The 21,497-nt window shown below is 56.7% G+C and overlaps 1 protein-coding gene across 1 annotated transcript; it reads right to left on the reverse strand.

Annotated features, from left to right (window-relative positions):
* Positions 1–928: 928 nt before the first annotated feature.
* Positions 929–16,549, reverse strand: SLC2A11 (solute carrier family 2 member 11). The gene is made up of 13 exons (XM_073790888.1): positions 16,422–16,549; positions 14,479–14,485; positions 13,782–13,913; positions 11,366–11,526; positions 8,173–8,297; positions 6,391–6,520; positions 5,727–5,875; positions 2,626–2,813; positions 2,405–2,515; positions 2,035–2,136; positions 1,828–1,903; positions 1,481–1,608; positions 929–1,262 (listed from the first exon to the last, which is right to left on the reverse strand). Exons 1-13 carry the CDS (start codon positions 16,547–16,549, stop codon positions 1,062–1,064), a joined length of 1,638 nt encoding a protein of 545 aa, XP_073646989.1. The 3' UTR covers positions 929–1,061.
* Between the last annotated feature and the right edge of the window lie 4,948 nt (positions 16,550–21,497).

Below are 21,497 nucleotides of genomic sequence, written 5' to 3' on the forward strand. Positions count from 1 at the left end.
TTTGGAGATGATGTGACCGGTCTACCTTGATGGTGGTGGTGGTTCATGGATATGTACACCTGTCAAAACTTATCAAACGTAAACTTAATATGGATACATTTTATTGTATGTAAATTATACCTCAATAAAATTGATTTTTAGCAATCAATTCCTCAGAAAATCCTTCCCTGACCACTCCCCTCTCAAACACCCCTTGGTATACACACCCTTCAGAAGCTGTATTTTCTTCCACTTCATTTCCCCAAGTTTGTTTTGTTTTGTTTTAAGATTTTTTTGATGTAGACCTTTTTTAAAGTCTTTATTGAATTTGTTACAATAGGGCTTTCCTGGTGGTGCAGTGGTTAAGAATCTGCCTGCCAATGCAGGGGACACAGGTTTGAGCCCTGGTCCAGGAGGATCCCACATGCCGCGGAGCAGCTGAGCCCATGAGCCACAACTGAGCCTGCGCTCTAGAGCCTGTGAGCCACAACTGCTGAGCCCACGTGCCACAACTACTGAAGCCCGCGCGCCTACAGCCTGTGCTCCGCAAGGAGAAGCCACCGCAATGAGAAGCCCACGCACCACAATGAAGAGTAGCCCCCGCTCACCGCAGCTAGAACCGCTAGCCTGCTCGCCACAATGAAGACCCAAAAATAAATAAATAAATAAATAAAGCCAAAAATAAATAAATAAATAAAAATTTAAAAATTTGTTACAATATTTATTCTGTTTCATGTTTTGATTTTTTGGCTGCGAGGCATGTGGGATCTTACCTCCCCATGCAGGGATCAAACACGCACCCCCTGAATTGGAAGGCGAAGTCTTAACCACTGGACTGCCAGGAAAGTCCGCCCAAGTTTGTAATTGTGTTTTTATTGGTTTCCTGTTAACTGCCTCCAGACGGGGAGCACCGAGAGGTCCCAGACCCCATCTGTCCGGCTCACCACTGATGGCTAAACACCAGGCCTGCACACAGTAGGTGCTCAACAAACACCCATTAAACAAGGGGATGCAGGGCTGGTGAATGGAGAGGGCCCGAGGGAAGAGCAGCAGCCGGCTGGGCCCCAGCCAAACCTGCTGAGCTAGAGTTCTGTGGACCGGATGACCTCCGGCCTGTCCACGCGGGGCCCTGGCTCCACCCCGGGGAAGTTGAGTCTGTGCAATTCCTCTGAGATGTCCATGAAGCTCTTCCCTCTGGTCTCAGGGAGGAAGAAGCCAGTGTAGACGGCCCCACAGACACAGACACAGAGGAAAGGAACATAGAGGAAGTGGGACAAGCCCTCCTGTGGGTTAAGAGACCCAAGCTCTGGTGTGGCCCATTCAGCCCCCACATGGAAGGCCCCACCACAGGTCCTGATGAGGGACTCGACCCTCTTGGCTCAGATAAGCCCCATCCCCTTCAGTCTCACACCTCCTGGATGGAGCCTCCCCTGGGGTTCTCATGCTGACAAGGACAAAACCTACGGCAGGGCCCCCGGGAGGGAGGGGCGGGCAGGCCTACCACGATGAAGGGGAACCCCAGCCCGACTAGGAAGAGCATGGTCCACATGAGCATCCCGCAGACCATGTAGGCAGCAGGCCGGGCCATCTGGTCAAACAGCTCTGTGGCCAGGATCCTGGTCACTCCGGCTGGAAGGAGGAGTGGGGACAGGAGGCTGCCAGCCAGGGCTCCCTGGCCGGCCTTCCCCCCACCTTGCCCCAGACAAGAAAGTGGGGCCCTTCCAGCGCTCCTCCAGCCATTCCCTCCCAGAAGCCTGTACAGTGGGGGGAGGGCACACCCAAGCATCCTTCACCCAGACATCCGTGCTCCTTCAGCCAGGCCCAAAGACAGGAGCTCTTCCCACTCACCAGGGCCAATGCCAAAGCTGAGGATGAAGGCAAAGACGCAGGACATGGCCAGGTAGGGCATCCAGGGGAGGGAGCTCTGCGGCAGAGGGGCGGGGGTGAGGTGGTGGTGAGGGGAGGTCAGGCGGGGCCCAGCCGCCCGGCCCTCATCCACGCCCTGCTACCTGCAGGCACAGGGCCGACGCCCCGCCCTCATCTACGCCCAGCTACCTGCAGGCACAGGGCCGCTGTGAAGACGCTCCCCCAGCAGGTCATCAGGCCGTACCCCACCATCAGCAGCATCCGTCGGCCCACCCTCTCGATCACCACACACTGCAAAGGACAGGAGCCCTCACTGATTCACTGGTGTGGGCCACGGTCGCGGTCCCCTCGGTTTGCGGGCCAGCAGTGGGGAGGGGCCTCATGAGGAAGCCCGGCAAACTAGATGCTCGATAAGTGCTTGCTAGCTCGCCGTATTTTAACATAGCGACCTGAAGTGGAAGTGGCTTAGCGCTGAGGCCTGCGGTCCCCGGAGGCCCAGCACCCCCAAGGGTCCGCCGCAGGGCTGGGGGACGAGGTGTCATCCCGGAGGCAGACTCACGCTGAGCAGCGTCGCCAGCAGCTCGCAGCCCCCGGTCCCGATGGCGGCGTACTGGACCTTCTCCGGGGGAATCCGCGCCTGGCTGAACACTGCCGACGCGTACGCGTACACCTGCCGCGGGGGAGGGGGGGAGGGGCGAGAGGCCGAGGCGCACCGGCCCTCCCCGCCGGCCCTTCCCCCTCCCCTCTCCCCCCAACCCCGGCCTGGCCCGGACTGCTCACCGTGTCGTTCCCGCACAGCTCCATGGCCCCGCCCAGCACCACCAGGCTCGTCACCTGCCTCCGCAGCGCGCGGTCCCGGAACAGCTCCCACGGGCGCCGCGCGCGCCGGCCCTGGCAGGCGGCGCGCTCCCGCTCCAACTCGGCCAGCTCCTCGGCCAGGTCCGCGGGGCCCCGCAGCCGCTGCAGCGCTGGGGGAGGGGGCAGGGCAGAGGACGCTGAGCTCCCCTCCCCCAGGCCCTCTGTGACCCCCACAGTGAGCTGCCCACGCCCACCTCCTTTCGCCTTCCCAGGGTCCCCTTGGTCTGATGGGGATGATCAGTTCACAGCACCACGGAGCAGAAAGGGCTTTAGAAACTCGGGGTTGTGCGGGGGCATCACACAGGACACAACTGTGGCCGATGTCCACTGCAGTCTCAGTTCACCCCTCCCTGGGCCATGGGATTTGGTAGCTGCTCCCACTAAAGAGGCATGTATACACCCGCCCCTTGGTGCTGGGCTCGGCCCTGCGACTCGCTCCGGCCCGGCCCGTAGAATTAGGCTGTAGGAGGGCGTGCCGCGTGTTCCAATACAGCCTCAAGAGACCTGCTGGTTTCTACTTGGTCTTCTGTCATCATCATAAAAACTTGCGGTGGGGCTGGCCCACTGGTCCCAGGAAAAAGCAGAGATGGCCCAGCTGGGACTGTCCTAGATCAGCCAATGCCCAGCTGACCTACACCAGTGACAGAGCCTCCAGCCAGACCTAACCTTCATCAGCCAACCCGAGAACTCAGAAGCTTGGGCTAAGTAGTCGTTTCCTTGGTCTCCCGCGGAGGTGCGACTGTTAGGCAGCAAGAAAAAAAACGGACTAAAAAAACCCCTGGTATGGGAGTAGGTGATGCCGTAACTAGGACCTATGACATGCAGTGTTGGTTCCTAACCAGGCAGAGGACGGTGAGGAGGCTGGAAGAATGAAAGCCCGTGTAACGTGCAAGAAACAAAACAGGTCTAATGAACTTCTGGACTTGGGCAAAGAGATCTCCAAGCGTCGAAAGCATGAGCTAGCTGCCTTTACCTGAGTATTCTGAGCTGATTGTAAGGAAAATGAGCTCAAAAAGACCTTCAGAGGGAACACAATTTAATCCAATTTAACTTATTTCAGAGCTTGCTAGGTTAGTTAAATAAAAAAGAAAAAGAAATCTGTTTTTCATCTCTAGCTTCTCCATCTAGCAGAGTCCTAAGTTAAATCACAGCCTGAGAGCAAAGACTAGATCCAGAGCAAGGCCAGCGAGCCCTGGGCTGAGGGTAAAGATCAAATCAAGGGTATGGCTTCCTGCAGTGCCTCATGGACCCTCCGGGCTGGAAAAACGGGCATTACAGAGGCTTAAGGGTATTGGTCCTCCGCAGCTCGACATGCCCTAGATTCCAGTAATTAGGTTGCAAGAGAGAAGCATGTCTCGACAAGAATTGTGGGTGTGGCTTTCTGGCACATAAATCAAATGCACAGAAAGTTCACATCATTTTTGGGGAAAGTTGTATTGACAGAAGCTCTGCCGGCCTGGATGAAAAGACACCAAGACGGTTTGAAATGTAAAGACTTCTGTGCCCCAGTTTTCTATAGGTACATTTTCCAGGGCCCTCTTCAGGTGTCAAGGAAGGTGATAGAAAAGGAAGGTGATAATGTCAGGAGGCTCACAGTCTGATCTTAAATCTACCCGGAACAGCTGAAGAGTCTTGACTAAGTCCCTGTCTTCCTTTAGGCATTTCTAATCTGTACCACGAGGGTGCTGAAGAAAATGATCCCTAAGGCCCTTTCTAGTCCTGACAGTCTACGATTCTATACGTCACAGCCTGGACTCCACTGAATAACATAATCGCTGTTTAACACTGAATTGTCTTGTGGGGTCATATTACAGTTAAATGACTCCAAAGTGCCACCGTGACACCCAGATTCTCAGTGGCCTGGGGAGCCCCTCCCTGGGGGCAGAGCCAGGGCTTCACGCAGGAGCACTCTCCATTCCAGGGCAGGGGAGGCTGGCAGCGTTTCCCCAGGGGCACTCAGCATTGCTGTGGATCGGCAACTGCTTTCTGCCTCCTTGCCGCCTCTTTTTTGAAAAACATTTTTTCACCAATGTCTGCTGAGTGCGCGCGAGGCGGAAGACTTCTGTTTATCTCCTGGGTCTTTGGCTCAAGAAAAGGCATATACAGGCTTGACATGATCTTAAGACCCTGGACTTCAAGCCTGATGCCATGATTGGGTGAGACTTGGTGGGGGTGGGGGGTGTTTCCGGATAGCACTGAGCATGTTCCTGCTCAGGGCAGGGACATGAATAATAACTGTGGCCATGGCAAGCTGGGAAGAATACATTAGTGGGCCCTGGTCTTCGCCCCTTGCCACATGAGTGGAGATGCCATGGATTTTCCCATCTCTGGACTTTGGGTTCAGTGACGTGACTCTCCTTGGCTAATGGGAGGTTAGTGGGCAGGAAGGGACCAAAGGTTTGGAAAGTGCTTGTGCAGTTGGATCTGCCTTCCGGGCTAGTCTGTCAGTACCAAGAGTGCGAGGAGCAGTGTGTGCAGCAGAGCTGAACTGCTCCAGCCCAGACCAGCCTCAACTGGCCAGCCCCAGCTGACCCCGACACCATGAGCCAGCCCAACTGAGATCAGCAGGGTCGTGCAAACAGCCCAGCAATTAAATGATAGAAGACGCCGTAAAGGATTGTGTGCTTTAAGCCAGAGATTTGGGGATTGTTCCTTCGGCATCATTATCGTGGCCATAGCTAACAGGGAAGACCATCAGCCCAGCTGGCATTGGGCCCTTGAGGTCTTACTCAGTGTTTCTTCATCTTGCATGTGAGGCAGGGGGCAGGTGGCGCTCCTTCTCTGCGCCACCCTGGGGGTTCCCAGATGGCAGGTGCTGGGTCTGTTCCATCCCACTGCCTTGGCGCTTAGGACAGCCCCTTGATAAAGAGCTCTGAAGGGATGGATGGATCATGAAATTGAGGCACAGAGAGAGGGATAGCTTTTCCTGAATAAATGCGACCCAGGAAATAAGGACCCACATGCTCTGGCCAGATGTGCCCCATGGTCAAGGGTGGTCTGGGGGCCCGAGGTCAGGGGCTCACCTGCCAGACAGGCCTCGGAGTCTCCACAGTCAATGAGGAGGTAGCGTGGGCTCTCGGGGAGCAGGGGCAGGGAGGCCAGCTGGAGCACCCCAGGCACCAGGCAGCTGGCCAGCAGCAGGGGCCAGGCCTGCGGGCCACCCAGGAGCTCCCTGGGGAGACAGAGGAGAGGCTGGGCCAGGTGCCTCCTTGTCAGAGCTCTGTCCCCTACCGGCCCCCCTGAGGGCAGAGGGTCTGCATTACCCTGTGCCTCTTCCCAACCAGCTCTGGGTCTGGACACCCAGGTAGGGACCCACGATAGGACAGGGTCATAGCCCCACCTCATCCCTGGCAACTCCTCTCCCCAGGGCTCTTCCCAGGGCACAGGGCTCTGCCCTCACCTCCCTTTTCTGGGATAAACAGGACACGCTCCCTTTAAAAGCCCAAACCTGCACCCTCTCCTCTTTGCTCCCTGATCCGGAGAGGCGAGAAGAGGGTGACTCACACCAAGTGTGTCTGACTGACACCACACTGGCCAGATGCACATGGACAGGGTTTCAACGCCTTCATACAAGGAAGCAACGCCTTAATCCACTTGGGGGGTAGGGGAGAAATTTAGGTGAAGAAGGCCTTTCCCTGGCATCCCTCCAACCTCTCAGTGCACGTGGGGTGGGGGGGCGGCACTTACCTGAGTCCAACCACCTGACCCATCACGACCCCCAGGGCGGCGAAGATGGCTGAGGTCATGGCCACAGCCCCTCGGAGCTCCTTGGGTGTGCTCTCCCCCAGGTACATGGGCTGGACGTTCATGCTCACACCTGGACATGAGCACAGCAGCCGTCAGCCACAGGCTGGACTCCCGCAACGCTTGGGCCCGCCTCTCCCCACCACCCCCGCCCGCCCCCGCCGCGGCCTTGGCGCCACCAGCCCATCATCTACAGGCACTGAGTGCTGCTCCCTCAGCCCAAGCGCTCTGAGGGGTTCCTCCCCACCTGATATAGGGCCAGCAGGACTCCAGTCAACTCCCAGGACTTCTGAGAGAGAAGCCCTATCACCGGGAGGAGTGTGAGGGGCTCAGAGGGAGCAGATGCCCACCAGCGGCCCCGGCTCTCACCTCTCACGTCAACTACCACCGCATGTTCTCCCCCATCTTGGCTTCCCTGGGGACGCACCTCGCACCCAGGCAGCCAGTGGGAAAATGGAAATGGATGGCGCCCCCACTGCCCACCCCAGAGGGTGACAGCCGGCAGAAGCTAGGAGGCCGCAGTACTGGGGCACCATCCACCTGGGAACACGTCAGGGAACGCTGCTCCACCCCCTCCCTGATGTGGGATCAGGAAACAGCCCTCAAGAAGGTCCTGCCCCTCTCTGAGCACTGGGTGGGGGGAGCTGGGAGGAAGGGGGGTACACTGATTGCCAGAAGCTCTCCCATGGAGGTACACCCACTCTTCCTACAGACAATTAGGGAGGGATTCCTTCTGTGCCAGGTACTCAGGGCACAAAGTTTGACCTGGTCCCTCTTCCCTGAAATGTGGGCTGTTCTGAGTGACTCACTTCTAAGTAGACTGTGGCAAAACTGATGGTGTATGACTTCTGAGATTAGGCCATAAAATGCACTGGGACCGTGTCCTTGCGCACACATGTGGGCTTCCTCTCTCCCATCACTTCTTCTGGAGGAAACCAGCCGCCATGCTGTGAGAACACTCAAGCAGCCCTACAGGGAGACCCATAAGCTGAGGAGCCCGGGCCTCCTGCAAACAGCACGCGAGGGCGCCATCTCAGAAGCAGGTCCTCCAGCCCCAGCCAAACCTCAGGTGACTGCAGCCCTGCCTGACAGCTTGATCACAGCCTCCTGAGAGGCCCCAAGCCAGGACCACCCAGCTAAGACACTCCTGGTTCCTAACCCAGAGAAACCATGAGTTAATAAATGTTGCTGGTGTTAAGCCACTAAATTGTGGAGTACTTTGTTTCACAGGAATAGATAACTAACTAATGAAGACATCAGCACCTGGCTGTATAAACAGTAGGAGTCAAGGGGGATTGTTGATGGGCACCCCTAAAAGCCCAGGTGGACACGCTCAAAATTCTGCTCCCTCCCGTGACAAGCCCCAGAGCCTGAGGGGTCCCTAAAAGGCTACTCTGCTTCTGTAGGGAAGGTCAGAGAGCCCGTCCTAGATGCCTTTTCATCTTGACTGCTAGGAAGCTCCCAGCTTAGAGGACTTCTGTTGGTTTAAGTTTGGGGATGTTTGCCCTCCCATCCCTTACAACTTTTCTATTTTTCTAGATCCACTTTAAGTACCTAGTTATATGACCCTTTTTAAGATAAATCATATCTAATCATTCTGCAAAAAAAAAAAAAAATAATGGTGGGCATGAAAGGAAAACAAATCAATGAATGAAGGGAATAAAGAGGATACAGGAAAGTGTAGGAACAGAGGCAGGAGGGGATCCACACACACACACACTGTACCTGCGCTGACGCCCACGAGCAGCCGTCCCAGCATGATCATCTCAAAGGAGCCTGCTCTGCGGCTGAAGCCAAACAGGGTCGCCGCAGCCACCACGAAGATGTTATTCACCAGCAGGGACTTCTTCCTTGGGGAAGCCAAACACAGGCGAGAGAGGTGGGTTCAGTGCTGAGGACCACCCCTGGGGACCCTTCTCTGAAGCTGCAGCCAGCCCTGATCAGACCTGTGTGTGCATGAGGGGACTGAGTCAGGAGTGTAAGCTACAAGAACAGAAATGACGCTGGCCACTGTAGCTGGGGTCACTTGTGGGATGCCCCCAGGGGCCTCCTCCCACTCCCCTCCTCCAATATGCCCCAAATTACTCTCCTTTCTGCCTCCGCCACGGCTTGAAGTGACAGAACTCGCACGGCTTTATCCCCACAGATTGAGCATTGCTCTCCTCAAACTCCTCTGTAAAGCGAAGGGCCTAACATCTGATTTCTCAGACTCGAGGAAACCCTGGGGAGGAAGAACAGGGGCTTCCGGAGTGAGGGAGGGGACAGCTGGGGAGCCGAGTGCATTGCAGAGTCACTGTTCAGAGCCTTCAGGATGGCTGGGTGGTCTCTGCCAGGCTGGTTCAACGGGACAGACGGCAAAACAGGAAGGGGCACTGGGCATGTCAGCAGCGCCACACGATGAGGCGTCAGCTCTGGGCTCCTGACACCGCGCTCAGAGGCGCCGTCATGCAGGTCACCCAAGAGAGGCCACAGGAGGTCATATGGCGCATGTACTGACAAGGAAATGAGCCACAGGAAGCCGCTGGCCTGCTCCAAACCAACAGCACAGGGGTGAAAGATGGGCCAAAGCTCAGATCCCCTGGCCTAGAGAATGGAGAATGACCGTGGATTATAACCTGATCCTGTGGTAACTCCAGTTGTGACTTATAAGCCACATACGGCTTCCTCACTGATATAAATTAATACAGTACTTCCAAGACTTTCCTGGTGGTCCAGTGGTTAAGACTCCACGCTTCCAATGCAGGGGGCACGGGTTCAGTCCCTGGTTGGGGAAGTTCTGCATGCCAATGCCGCGCAGTGCAGCCAAAAACAAAAAAACACAGTACATCCATTGTAGCTATTTATCTGGCGAATGCATTTTGCTGCATTTCAATACACAGACGACAGCAGAAACACTTTACTTCCACCGGCAGGGAGAGTACTGCACCTTTACCGACCTCCTTAGGGACATGGCAGCTCTCCAGCTCTGGGCCACACCTGCTCCATGGGGAGCTGCCCGCCTCAGGCATCTTGCTGGCCCGCTGCTTTGATGACTTTATGCTGAAAGGACCTGGGGAAGAGGAAGCGGCAAGTGCACCCGACGTCATGGTAACGTACAAGCATGACAGAGTGGGAGCCGCCACACCAGTGGAGCTCCTGATGTCCGAGGGCACATTTCCTCCAAAGTGCGGGTTGGCTTGCTGCCCTTCCTCTAAGAAGGGTGGACAAATCTCAGATGGCTTCTTTCTACTTTGGAGGCAGCCTGTCCCACAGTGAGTGTCGTGATCTGACACCTACACTGGATATTTGCAAACCTGGAAGCTGTGAGTGGAGTATGCCCTAGTGGGTCCAAACCAGCTGCCAGAGGCTCCGCCCCTCGACCCTCTAGACCTGGGAGATTGTGGTGCTCAAAGTGCCCCCAAGGAGAATCACAGTGCAAGACCTAGGATTCTGGAGTAAAGCCACTACTTCAGTGAATTACTACCCCCTTAATCAGAAATAACTCCTGGCTGGTCACTAGGCCCTAGTGGAGAATAAACACCAGAATGGGGTGTTTGGCTATCGTTTTAGCCAGCTGAGTCCTGGTTTTCTGTTACTTGCCGTTGATACTTCTGCTAAATACACAAACATGTTATCTGTGCAATTTTGCTTCCAACAAAGGAGGTTACATCAGTGGAAGCGGAAGGATGGGTGCCCACGGAACTCAGTATCGCGTTAGGAACCCCGTCATTCAGAAGTAGATGACCTCAGAGGGTAAGAGCCCGCCGAAGGACCCACACCATCAGGACTGCCCTGCTCACTCAAGCATGAAGATTGGGGTCACGCCGATGGGCAAACAGCCTCAGGCCGGTGGAAGTGCTGACCCAAGACAGGAGCAGAAAACCTGAGGATGGACGTTCCCGAGGCAGGTTTTGGAGTGACCAGCTCCAAAACCCAGGAGCAGACCCTCTACCTATGTTTCCATGTTCTGGATCATACGCTTTAAACTAAATTCATCCACTAGTTTCCTTTTCTTTGACTAGTTTCCCCTACACTTTCTTCTTTCTTCTTCCCATGAGGTGTCTTGAGGACAGTTAAGTTTTCCATTAAGTGTGTAGTGTGCAGAATATCAACACGTTAACGGCAGGGCTGGCAGATTGGTCGTCACGTGGAAACTCTGCACTCAGGGAGGACACCTCCGTTGTGTCGTCCCTGGTGGCTGTGACGAGGCAGTGCCCTGGGTGGTCTCAGGAAGGACTGAACCAACTAACGTGAGGAGGGGCACATGGGGAGCTGAATATATGGGTGAAAGGTGCCGACACGTGCTGGGTGGCCAGCCAAGGGGGGGACCATGAGAGCCGCTTGTTTTCCCGCCCGGCCTTGCTTCTCTCCTGCTGTCTCACGGGTGTAGGCGTGTGACCCAAGGTGGGCCAGGAACAACCCGTCTCCCTTGATTCTGAGAGTGAATGAAGATGCTGGAGGTGGAACAAGGCTGGAGCTGATGCGCTGAAGGCATCTCCCAGGAGGAAAGCCCAGGCTAGGGTGGTCTTGCATCCTGCCCTCCCCAGGCCTGGCTTTTGACCACTTCCTTTTGTCCTATGAGCTGCCCCAGTATCCTTTGCGTTATCACAGTTTTCCATTCAGTCTGTCAGAGTCTGTCTCTCTTGTTTGCGACCCAAGATCTGCATCAGTTGGATACAAAGGGGGGCACTGGGGAGAAAACACCTGTTCACAGTCAGACAACATGTGTTGTATTGGCAGCCATGGGTCCTCCCTCCCTCCCGGCATGGGACTCTTCCCTCTGCCACATCTGCTGGGAAACGTGAGTCACCCGGTGAAACTGCAGGCAGAGCGGGAGGCTGGTGAGGAGTTGACTCAGGCCTGGGCCTGCCGGGCATCCTGCCCACACCCGGGGTGCCCCTCATTGAAGGGCATTTGGGGGTCCACGGGAAGCACTTACCTCCCCAGTGTGATGGCCAAGGGGCCAGCAAGCAGCGCTCCCAGAAGGCCCCCCACGGGGTACAGAGACACGATGAGGGACCACACAAGCAGGACCAGATGGTCGGGCAGCGGCCAGTCAGTTCGCATCCGCCACGTCTCATTGGTGAATTCTTGAATGTACTGTGGACAGAGATGCCAGTCAGCCCCCCTGGGGGCGGGGGCTCCCTCCCCACAACAGGCCTTCTCCCCACAGGCCCTGCCTCTGCAGAGCAGGCAAGTCTCCCCAGCAATCCTAGTCCCTTCGGGGCAGGACCGAACTCACCCAACTGCAGGGCACTGTGCCGTCTCTTTCAAACACAGTGTCTCCTGGAGCTCAGAGCTGGCCAGTCTCTATGTGCCCCTCTGAGTCCACTATCAGCACCCCTCCCCCACTTTTGGCCTGGGAAGCCACCTGCATGGGCCACATCAGCAGGCTCCCTTGATGACCAGCTTTCTGATGGACTTGGCCATCAGTGAGCATCAGCAGAGCAACAGAGGAGGCAGGAGGGGTGTTTGTCCCCAGGGCTCCGTCACTGGGGGCACCTCAGGATCGCTGCAACGCCTGACCAGAAGACCCAGATACCCTCCTCTTGGTCAGAGATGAATGTCAGCGTCTGGCTGGTCTTAGTCCTCCCAACAGGACGTGAGGGAGGACGTGAGGATGACCAGGGGGTGTAGGTGAGCAGGCCAGCTCAGGGTAATGGCTGTTAACCTGGTGCCTGCCAGGTCCCTCTGGGGGAAGGACCTGTCTGGGGGAGCTGGGACCAGGGCCAGCCTCCCCTGACCTTGGCTTGAAATCCTCAAGGGTGACCATTCAAGGGGGTAGGGGAAGCCTCAGAAGCCAAGGAAGTCTCATTTGCAGGAGCCAGTGATGGCCCATGGGAAGCAAGGCCTGAGAGTGTCCTGCTGTGGGCAGATCCCTCTCCAGCGTGCAGGTTTGCACCGAAGTGGACACTCGCACGCTTTTTGAATAAACAAAAAAGCGAATGGAGCTCAGACCCCCCTTTCTAAACCCTTCATTTCATCCTCTTTTAAGGGACTGGGCAGCTATAGTTGTTTCTGCCCAGAATGTACTCCCGTCCCCAACTTCTAAGCACCAACACGCTTTGAGGGAAATTCTTTCCCCTTGACAATTACACCCCCCTACACAGTTGGTCACCTGACCCAGGCCTGGCCAATCAAAGTGCTCCACCCTCCTGACCACATGATTGGTCTAGTGGGCATATGATCCAAACCAGCCAATCAGAGGGCATGTGATCCAAACCAGCCAATCAAACTCTTCCCCAGCCTTTCTGCTGGAACTAACAGGGAGGACTTCTGTTTGGGGGTTCCCAGGCCAGGACAGGAAGTGAGTCTGGTGACAGCTGCTCTCTTGCACTGGGTGGAGGATGATGCCCTGCAGGGATAGGAGAGCCCCAGTTCCATCCTGGGACCTGTTTCCTGCAGCCCCACCTCCTTCACAGCTATGTGACAGGACACTTGCCCTTCTCACTTAGGTGGGATAGAGGTGGCTTCTATCAATGGGGCCGAGAGATTCATCCTTTCCACAGGCATTTACTGAACGTCGGCGCAGACCAGGACAGAGTCAGGTGCTGGGGACTCAAAGATGACTTGGACACTGAGAGGAGACCAGCAGGAGGCTGAGACCAAGGGCTGGGGAGGGAGGGTGACTCCAGCTGTGGGGGCTGCTAAAGGACGGCTTCAGGGAGGTGATGGCATTTGGGTGGCTCTTGAAGGGCTTCTTGCAGGTGGGGCAGAGAGGGCTTCCCATCAGAAGGAGTCTTCAAGGAAGGGCTGGGTGCATTTGGGGAACTGCGTTTAACCTGCTTTGATAGCGGAGTTGGGGGAACGAAGGTGGAAGACAGGTGGACAGGTTCTAATCCCAGGAGGCCTTGGACTTCAGATGGATGAGTCTGTCCTTATTCCTGTAGGCACTGGGGAGCCACAGAATGTTTCTGGGCAGGGGAGTGGTTTGATCAAACTTGCGAGGATCTAGAAGGGGGAGGTCAAAGGCAGGGAGGCCAGTGATACAGGCAGGAGAGACGGGGTCTGAACTGGGATTGTGGAAGAGACCTGAGGAGAAATGGCTGGAAGCCAGAGGCAGTTAGGAAGGACTTGGTGTCCAAGAGGGAGGGAAGAGTCAGGGCGGACCCCAGTCACTGGGTGGATGGTGGAGTCATCTACTGATATCAGGGACTCAGGAGAACTTGCCAGTTTCAGGGGAGGATGCAGAGCTGGGTTTGAAATCGCAGGGCCTGTGGAGCATCGCAGTGGAGGTGGACGTGTGGGAGAAAGCGCCACCAAGTGGCTGCTGGCCTGAAGATCCGCTGCAGGCAGCGGCTGGCCCTGGCCCAGCGCCCACTGGGATGGTGACGGTGCGCATGGAGGGTACATACCGAAGTCGGGGCATTGATGATGGAGAGGTTGTAGCCAAATTGAAAAGTCCCACCAATGCCAGCCGCACAGATGATCAGCAGCAGGACCCTGCCCTGGAACTGAGGAGAGAGGAGAGGACACAGAGTGCCTGACTACAGCCTCCACCAATCCCAGCACTGCAATCTATCTGAACCAGGCAATGATGGCTCCACTTTGCAGATGAAGACGCTGAGGCAGAGACGAGTTGCCTAGTTAATATGGCTGGCAGGTAGCAGAGGCACCCCTAGCCTTCTGCTCTAAGTCCAGGATCTCACTGCCCCTTCACCCCTGACAGCATTTTCCTGAGATGGACAGCCATTCCCGGCCCTCCTTGCCGGGCTGCCCCTCGGCATGCCTGCTGTGGCTCAGGGGACAATGCCTTGACCTGGGGCCCCACAGGCGTGAAGCTCTGCCTCTGGCAGGACAGGAGTCCCCGAGCTACAGTGACTCGTCCCAGTGAAACTCTCTCAATAGAGTGGCTGGGCCTCCCTCTCTTCCCTCCCAGCCTGTTCTGCCAGGAGGCTAAGAGGAGGGGCCACACGGACCTACATGTGTGGGAGCCTGGGGGGGGCACATGGAGCAGCAGAGAGCAGCCCGGGTCGCAGTACCAGCTCTGCCCTTCCTCCCTCATCTTCTCTAAGGGGCTTCCTCGCTGGCCCTGGTGACGATAATGGCTACCTTCAGGCTGGGGGACAGCCAATGCGCATGTGCACTACACACACCTGGTACAACAAAGGGCAGCTTTTCATCCTCATGCAGCACCCTTAGAGATGGAGGGAGAACTCCCCAAGGCACCCAGCTCAGCGCCCTGATGCCCCATCATTAGATTGGTATCTTTTTCGGGGGATTCAGTCTTGTTTATAATTTTTCTCTTATAATTTTAAATTACAAAATAACCTGCTCGTTAAATTTTTTGAAAATACAGTATACGCTAACAGTTCTCCACTCTCCCAAAGAGCAGTGAACTGCTTCCCTCAGATATTTTCTGAGACATTCACAAAGTGGTTAAATATACAAAAATCAAATTGTTGATCTTTTCCTAGTAACTCTATACTACCTTTCTTGCTCGGGCAAATTGTCCCTCAAATATAAAGCACTGTGTCATATTTATTACTTTTTTAATACTTAAATACAAGTTTCAAGTCAGAAGGATGTTTGGCTAAGGGCTTCCTGAAGAATCTCCGGAACCTGAAGACTACTTACTCATTCATCCGTCAAATACCAAGTGCCTGTCCCAGCCAGGAACTGAGCTGGGAGGCACACACAGTGCGGCGGGGTGTGGGATGGGGAACGACAGACCTGCTTTCACCGTATTGTGAGAACCTGGCCTGGGGATGGGGAGGTAGAAGAAGAGGCTCTGAGGGCAGGTTCCTGCCAGAGATCTTGCCACAGGTCTGCAGGCAGGTCTATGACAGGCACCCTGGCTGCCCGCAAGTTCCTACAAGGTCTAAGTAACTTCCTCCCAAGCCTGAAGCCATAGGGGGAAGCCAGGTGAGAACCCAGGAGTCCCGTCTCAGTCTCACTGGAGTCACTGGAAGCACCCTGCTGGGCTGCCCGGAGGTGAGAGTTCCACTAAGAGAGCAGATCTGCAGGAAGCAGCAAGTCACGCACCACCTGATGAGAACTGAGCCCATGTGGCAGGGGTGCCGGCAGGTCTCCAAGACAGCATAAATTACTTCATTCCATGAGATCGTGCATGGAGATTGCCTAGTCCTCTGACTGGTCATGGAAAGCATTCAGACATTAGCTATGGTGGTGATTATTAAGTCAGTGAATAAAGATTTCTTGCCTCCCTACTGTGGGCAATAAATCTACTGTTCTAGGTGCTGGGGATATAGTAGTGAACAAAAGAGACGAAATCCGTGACTATTCCAGCGGGGGAAGACAGGCAGTAACAAATAAACAAGGAAAATACATAGTAAGTCAGCTGTGCGACGTAGACAGAAAGCAGGCAAAGGGGAGAGGGGCGTGTCTGGAAAAGGTGGTCAGGGAATACGCCATAAGAAGGGGGCCTCCGCACAAAGACTTGAAGGAGGTGAGGGGAAGCGCCATGCAGATCAGCGCCGGTTGGCGGGGTAAACCCTGAGGCGGGGTGGTGAGCGTTATAGGCTTGCTCTTCCCGCTGCCCCGCCCCCTCGGTGCAGCAGGACGGGAGGACGGAGTTTAGAACCAGCGTGGAGGAGATGAAGGTTGGGGAGAGAAGTGAAGGTGGGAAACAGGCCCAGGACGGGATGAGGCGGCCAGGACTGCAGTGCCCAGGGGCTGCTGCTGCTGGGGGCGTGTCCGGCCCATACGAGGACCAGAGGGATGCTAGCCTGGGACGCGGCCGGTGCGCAGGTGCCGTGCGCAGTGCGCACACTGCGCCCCAGCCCAACACTGCGCGTGAACACCTGCTCTTGTTCGTCTGGGCCGAGCACCTAGCTCCACTGTGCACACTCAGATACTTCCGTACACTGGACGCGTTCGTTGAGCCTTCCCAAGTGCACGCCAGTCCGCAATCCCTCATCCGATAAGCCTGGGCCGGCAGGTCTCGGAATTCAGACGTTTGCGAAAAGCGGATCGGCGTGGAAGAGGGAGGCGCATGCGTAGTGAGCATTTGCGAAGACTCGCTCAAAGCTTACCTTAGCCAGAGCGCGCGGCCAAGACACGTGCGCAGGCGCACAGGGCGTAAAGGGTGTGGGGGGCTGGGGTCCCGCGAGCGGGTCACCTGAGTCCGAGGCTGTAACGGCGGCTCGTGTTCATCCTCCATCCCTCCCTTTCTGCAGCTCTGAAGGTGAAAAGCCACTGACTCCTTACTCGGCCGAGCCTGTGGCCCATCTCCGCAGACCGGAAGGGGGCTCAGGTCCGAAGTCACCACGGCCAGCCCCTGCATCCGCCTTCGCCTGTCGTGGCCGGCGGCTCTGATCAGCGCGCTCCAGACTCGCACGAAATCCCGGCCCTGGCCCCTAGTCCCCTCGTCTCCTCCCCCGCTGCCGCCTCCGGAGTGACTCTCAGCCCGTCACCGTTGCGCTCCCCTTTGGACCTCCGCCGCCGCCCCTTCCGGCCCCTCTGCCCGGCCTCCTCTCACCCCAATCAGGCGCCCCTGCCCGCCTGCGGGACGCCCCTGTCCCCAGGCACTATGAGGGCCGAGCCCTTGATTCTGCACAGGCATCCCCACTCTCCTCCAGTACAGGTGTCCCCGCCCTTTCCCCCCAGGGGAGGGACAGGATTAGGAGGGCCAAAAGGCAGACCCACAAGTCTGGAGAGCTCTCATCCGTCCGTCCTGGCAGAGCCAGTGACTTGGAAGGCGGGTGGGAGACCCAGTCTCGGGTTGCAGCCCGGGGATCCATTCCGTGAGAGGCCAGCCCGGCCTATGCGACAAGATTAGTCCGGCCCAGTGGACCTTGTGAGATGAGGAACCACCGGGTCCACTGGGCAGGATTAATCTTTTATTTCTCAGGGCTTCTCAGGTCCTTCATGAATCCAGGAGTTGGATTAAGGCCAAATCGAAACCAGTTGCCAAAGATGCTATTTTTGGTCATAGAAACATAGACCTGAAAGTGACCCTAGGAAGTCATCTGAGCAAAGACTGTGATAGGACATACACCAGAAGGGATACTGTTTTATTTTTGCTGCCCTGAACTTGTAAAAGTTTCTAAAAAACATCATGCATTTTTTAAGGAAAAATATCAATACAATAAATAAAATATTAGCAGTTGCTAAGTGCATGCCTTTCTGCATCTCTGCATCAATTGAGATGATCCACTGCTGTGATAATACCCTCTTTGCTCCCTCCCCGCCGCCCCCCCTCCATGGACACCTCGCTGGAGTCAGCCCCCCAATGCGTGGGCTCCCCAGCCACTAATTATTATCCTTAAGCAAGGGAGCTTGAGGTTTCTCTTTGGCAAACATTAATCAGGAGTTTAACCTTGAGTGTGTGACAGTCAAGGTTGTGAGTGTTTGTGGCTGCCCAGTGCTGATGGCTAATCCTCTCAACGTCCCTGAGACTCCACAAGGTGGAGTCTGTGTCCGCAGCACCCCTGCAGCCCTGCTGGAAGTCGGGGCTGGGCTTTCAGATCTCCAAGTCCAGCGCAGACCCTACGGGATGGGGCTGTCAAACCACGCCTGAGTCAGGGGAGCATGGAAAGACAACCCCCACGCGTGCCGACTCCTCCTCCGGGGAGCTTCCCGCGTGGATTCCCACCCAGTCTCGGATTCCCACCCAGTCTCGGATTCCCACCCAGTCTTGGTTTCCCCGGTGAGAAGGCAGAGGTGGGGGTGTTACCAAATCTTGGCTCCCTGTCCACTGATGCCGAATAGAAATACGGAGACAGAGTTTGGAGGAAATAGAACAGAGTAGCTTTATTCCTTTTGCCGGGCAAGAGGGGAAGACAGTAGGCTAGTGCCTCAAGAACTGTGTCCCCCTCCTTGGGGAATCGGAGAAGATTTTATATGTGGGGCTCGCAGTCCCGGGTATATGATGAGGATCAAAAGTAGTGAAGGTCTTGCATTTCTTTTCTTCTGCAAATTCATGGCCAAAGCTGGCATCAGGCGGCTCAGCAACCAGGTCTGGCGTCCCTGAAGTTATCGGCTGGTGACCTTCTTTCTGAAATGAAGAGTGCTACAAGGGAGTGTAGGGGGAGAAGAAAGGCCAGGTGCAAAGGGTAATTCGTACGGAGTCAGAGAGTAATCAGCTTTGTGAAGGACAAGTCTAGCTACAAGTGTTTGTTAGTAGTAACAGCTAAAGAATAACCAGGATTACTTAACTCTTTCAGGCCTGTTTATATTGTTTCCCCAGCCTGTTGATTGTTTCCTTATTTTCCTTGTTTATCAGAAAATTCTCATGTCTATTTTTCCTGCAACAGGGTCAAGGGAGGAGGGGTGGCCTGCTTTCAGTCACCAGGGCTCAGGAGCTCCGGGAGGGAGGCCAACGTGGGTGGTGACGCCCCTCCCCCGCCATGGGAGCCACGACCCACGCTCCCTCCTACACTCCGGAGCCTGTCACTCTGCAGATGGGGAAACTGAGGCCCAGAGCTGGCGGTGAGGGGGGAGTAGGGGGATCCACCCCGGCACTCAGCGGGAGGCAGGGAACACAGCGGCTCGCACCGAAGGTAATCGATACCGCAAAGCTGGCTGGAGGGCTCCACCGGGTCTGCGCTCCACCGAGCCCCCGGCTGCTCCTACCCCCTTAGAAGCGGCGAGGCCGCCTCGTCGACCCGAGCCCGCTCCAGAAGGTGCCTCCACTGTTACCCGGGCCCGGGGACTCCGCTGACGCCCGGATTAGGCCTCCCGGATTAGGCCTCCAGACCCCATTTAGCCCTCCCAGGCCGCCCCCGCCAGTTGCCGGGATCCGTCCCCGCTGCCGAGACCGGCTCCGGCCGCGAGGGGGCGACAAAGCCCGCGCTTCGGGAGTTGGCGCGGCGGGTCGTCAGACCTCTCGGGGCTCCGCGGTGGCAGGGAAACCAAGAGGCCTGAGCCAGGGCCCCGCCAGGTGCGGGGAACTCCGGGGGGAGCTGCCCCCACGGTCCCTGGGCGCCGAGTCCTGGCCGATCCCGGGCGTCCCCTGTTCCACGAGCCCCAGGTGATTTCGTTTCCTTAGTCCTGCGCACCCAGACCGCGCCCCGCCGGGGGCCGGGTGGGGGGGGTAGGGCCTTGGTCGGGAGTTCGGCGGTCTGACACCCAGCCCACGCTGCCTCTGCCTCGCTGTGTGCCTCCCCTCTCTGCTCCATGAAGGGTGGGACAGGAGTCTGGATGGTGGCCTAACCCCTGGAGCCTGGGCTCAGGCTGGCCCCGATGGTCCCTGGTCTCTCCTTCAGCCCATCAGCTGGGCATCCATCACCGGGTGGGTGGTGGGTGGACTGACCTGCTTTGACCCGACTGCCTCCCCTCTGACCTCAGCGTCCTCATCTGTCAGCTGTGCTTTCCAGGAAGGGCTGGGGAGTGGTTCAAGGCCTTCCCTGTTCCTCCCACTTGGACTGGCAACTCTACTCTACACCAGGAGCCTCCCAAGGAGGCACTGGCTGGAGTTCAGAGGCCAGCTGACCTTGGGCACCAGGCTGTCAGGGTGGGCAGTGAGCCATCACCAAGCACAGCAGGCCGGCCACAGGCCTGGCTGCAGCTGATACCAATGGGGTACCAGCCGTCCCAACATGTACGTCCTCTCTCCAGGCTCCATTTGCTCACCTGTAAAATGGGGACATCATGACGACTGAACTGCCCCCTGCACAGGCGCTGCACCCTCAGGCCCCAGGTGTGTCTGTTGACTGCCCGCACTGAGCATCCTAAGGGCAGGTACTGTGCCCTCTCTTGATCTCCAGACAGACCCTGCCTGTGGGTAGGTGAACATGAGGGGCTGCAGCCTGACTGAGTGTGGAGGGCAAGGCCTAGGGGCAGCCCCTGCAGGCTCTACCCCAAATCCAGCTTCTCCCTCCTCCTCAGAGCTGGCATCCACTGCAGTTCTGGGTCACATTTCCAACTTAACGATTCAAAACTAAGAAGAAACCCCAAGCAACAACCAGCCGAGCAGCCCCTCCTGGCCACCCTTTGATATCTGAGGACTGAACAGTGGAGCTGATTGCGGATAGGAGGTTTAAAGCCATCTTAATTAGAAGCAAAGAATGTCCTCGGGGTTGGCTGTTCTAAAAATACAGCTGTGCCCACATCTGGAGGGGAAGGGTGGGAGGCGGGGGGTGGGGATGGCGGTTAGACAGAGTCTGAAGTGCTGACGCCTGCATTCCCTGGTGGGGGAGGCCCCCTCCCAGCAGGGCCCATGGTGGGGGAAGAGGGGAGGACACCAAAGTGGTGGCCAGTCCCCTGTGGCTGGGCCACCTGGTGCAGGTTTGGGATGGAGCTGAACAGGCAGCCCACCCCTTCCTGGGCCCACCCTCACCCCTTCCCCATGCCCTCCCCACACCCCAGCCTCAGTTTCCCCAGGGGCCTGGTTAACGCCTGCTGCTTCTTTCACCAGCCCCCGCCTGACACAGGCACAGCTTCTGACCGGGGAGGGGATTTTTCCTGGGTTTGATATTGAGTGCTACTTGTTACCTTTTGTGAACTTGTCGCTTGTTTTGTTCGTGTCCTCATTCTAAACAAATGAGGTACTTTTGTACCTAATCTTGGACTTGTAATTTTGCATTTGTTTTCTTAAAGAGGCCCTAATACCTCACACAAGTGAAGGGCGTGCGAGGCTGGGAGAACATCTTGAGTGAAATGTGGGGGCAGGGCTTGTGGTGGTATCTGGGGCGGGGGGTGGGGTGGAGGGGTACAAGGACGCAGGGTTCCTGTCCCAGGGTCTGAGCGAGCACCTGGCCTGGGGCTCACCCTCCCCGGTATGTGAGCAGGGCCTGGGCTGCTTGGCAGGGGTGTCGGGGGTATAAGCCAGGTGGGAGATGGGGGAGCCCAGGGCCTTTCTGAGCTTCTCCATCCACCTGCTCTGAGCACTCAGTCACTTTCTGGGCAGGGCTCCCAGAGTGGTGGCCCCTGTCCTTCCAGGTCCTTGCCAGACCACAGATGGGAACTGCCTGATGATCTGGCAGGCAGGCTATGGGTAGGAAGACCGTGGGACAGTGTGGCCTCAGGTTCCACACGGACCGGATCCCACGTGCATCCCCGGGTGTGCAGGTGGGCAGCAGACCCGTGTGGGACCACACAGTCTTTTCACTGTATCTCCATGAACTCGCATCCCCGGCCCTGCCATTTGGCTGATTCAGCCAAGCAGA

Source organism: Tursiops truncatus, chromosome 13 (assembly GCF_011762595.2).
Source record: "Tursiops truncatus isolate mTurTru1 chromosome 13, mTurTru1.mat.Y, whole genome shotgun sequence".
Lineage (NCBI taxonomy): Eukaryota > Metazoa > Chordata > Mammalia > Artiodactyla > Delphinidae > Tursiops > Tursiops truncatus.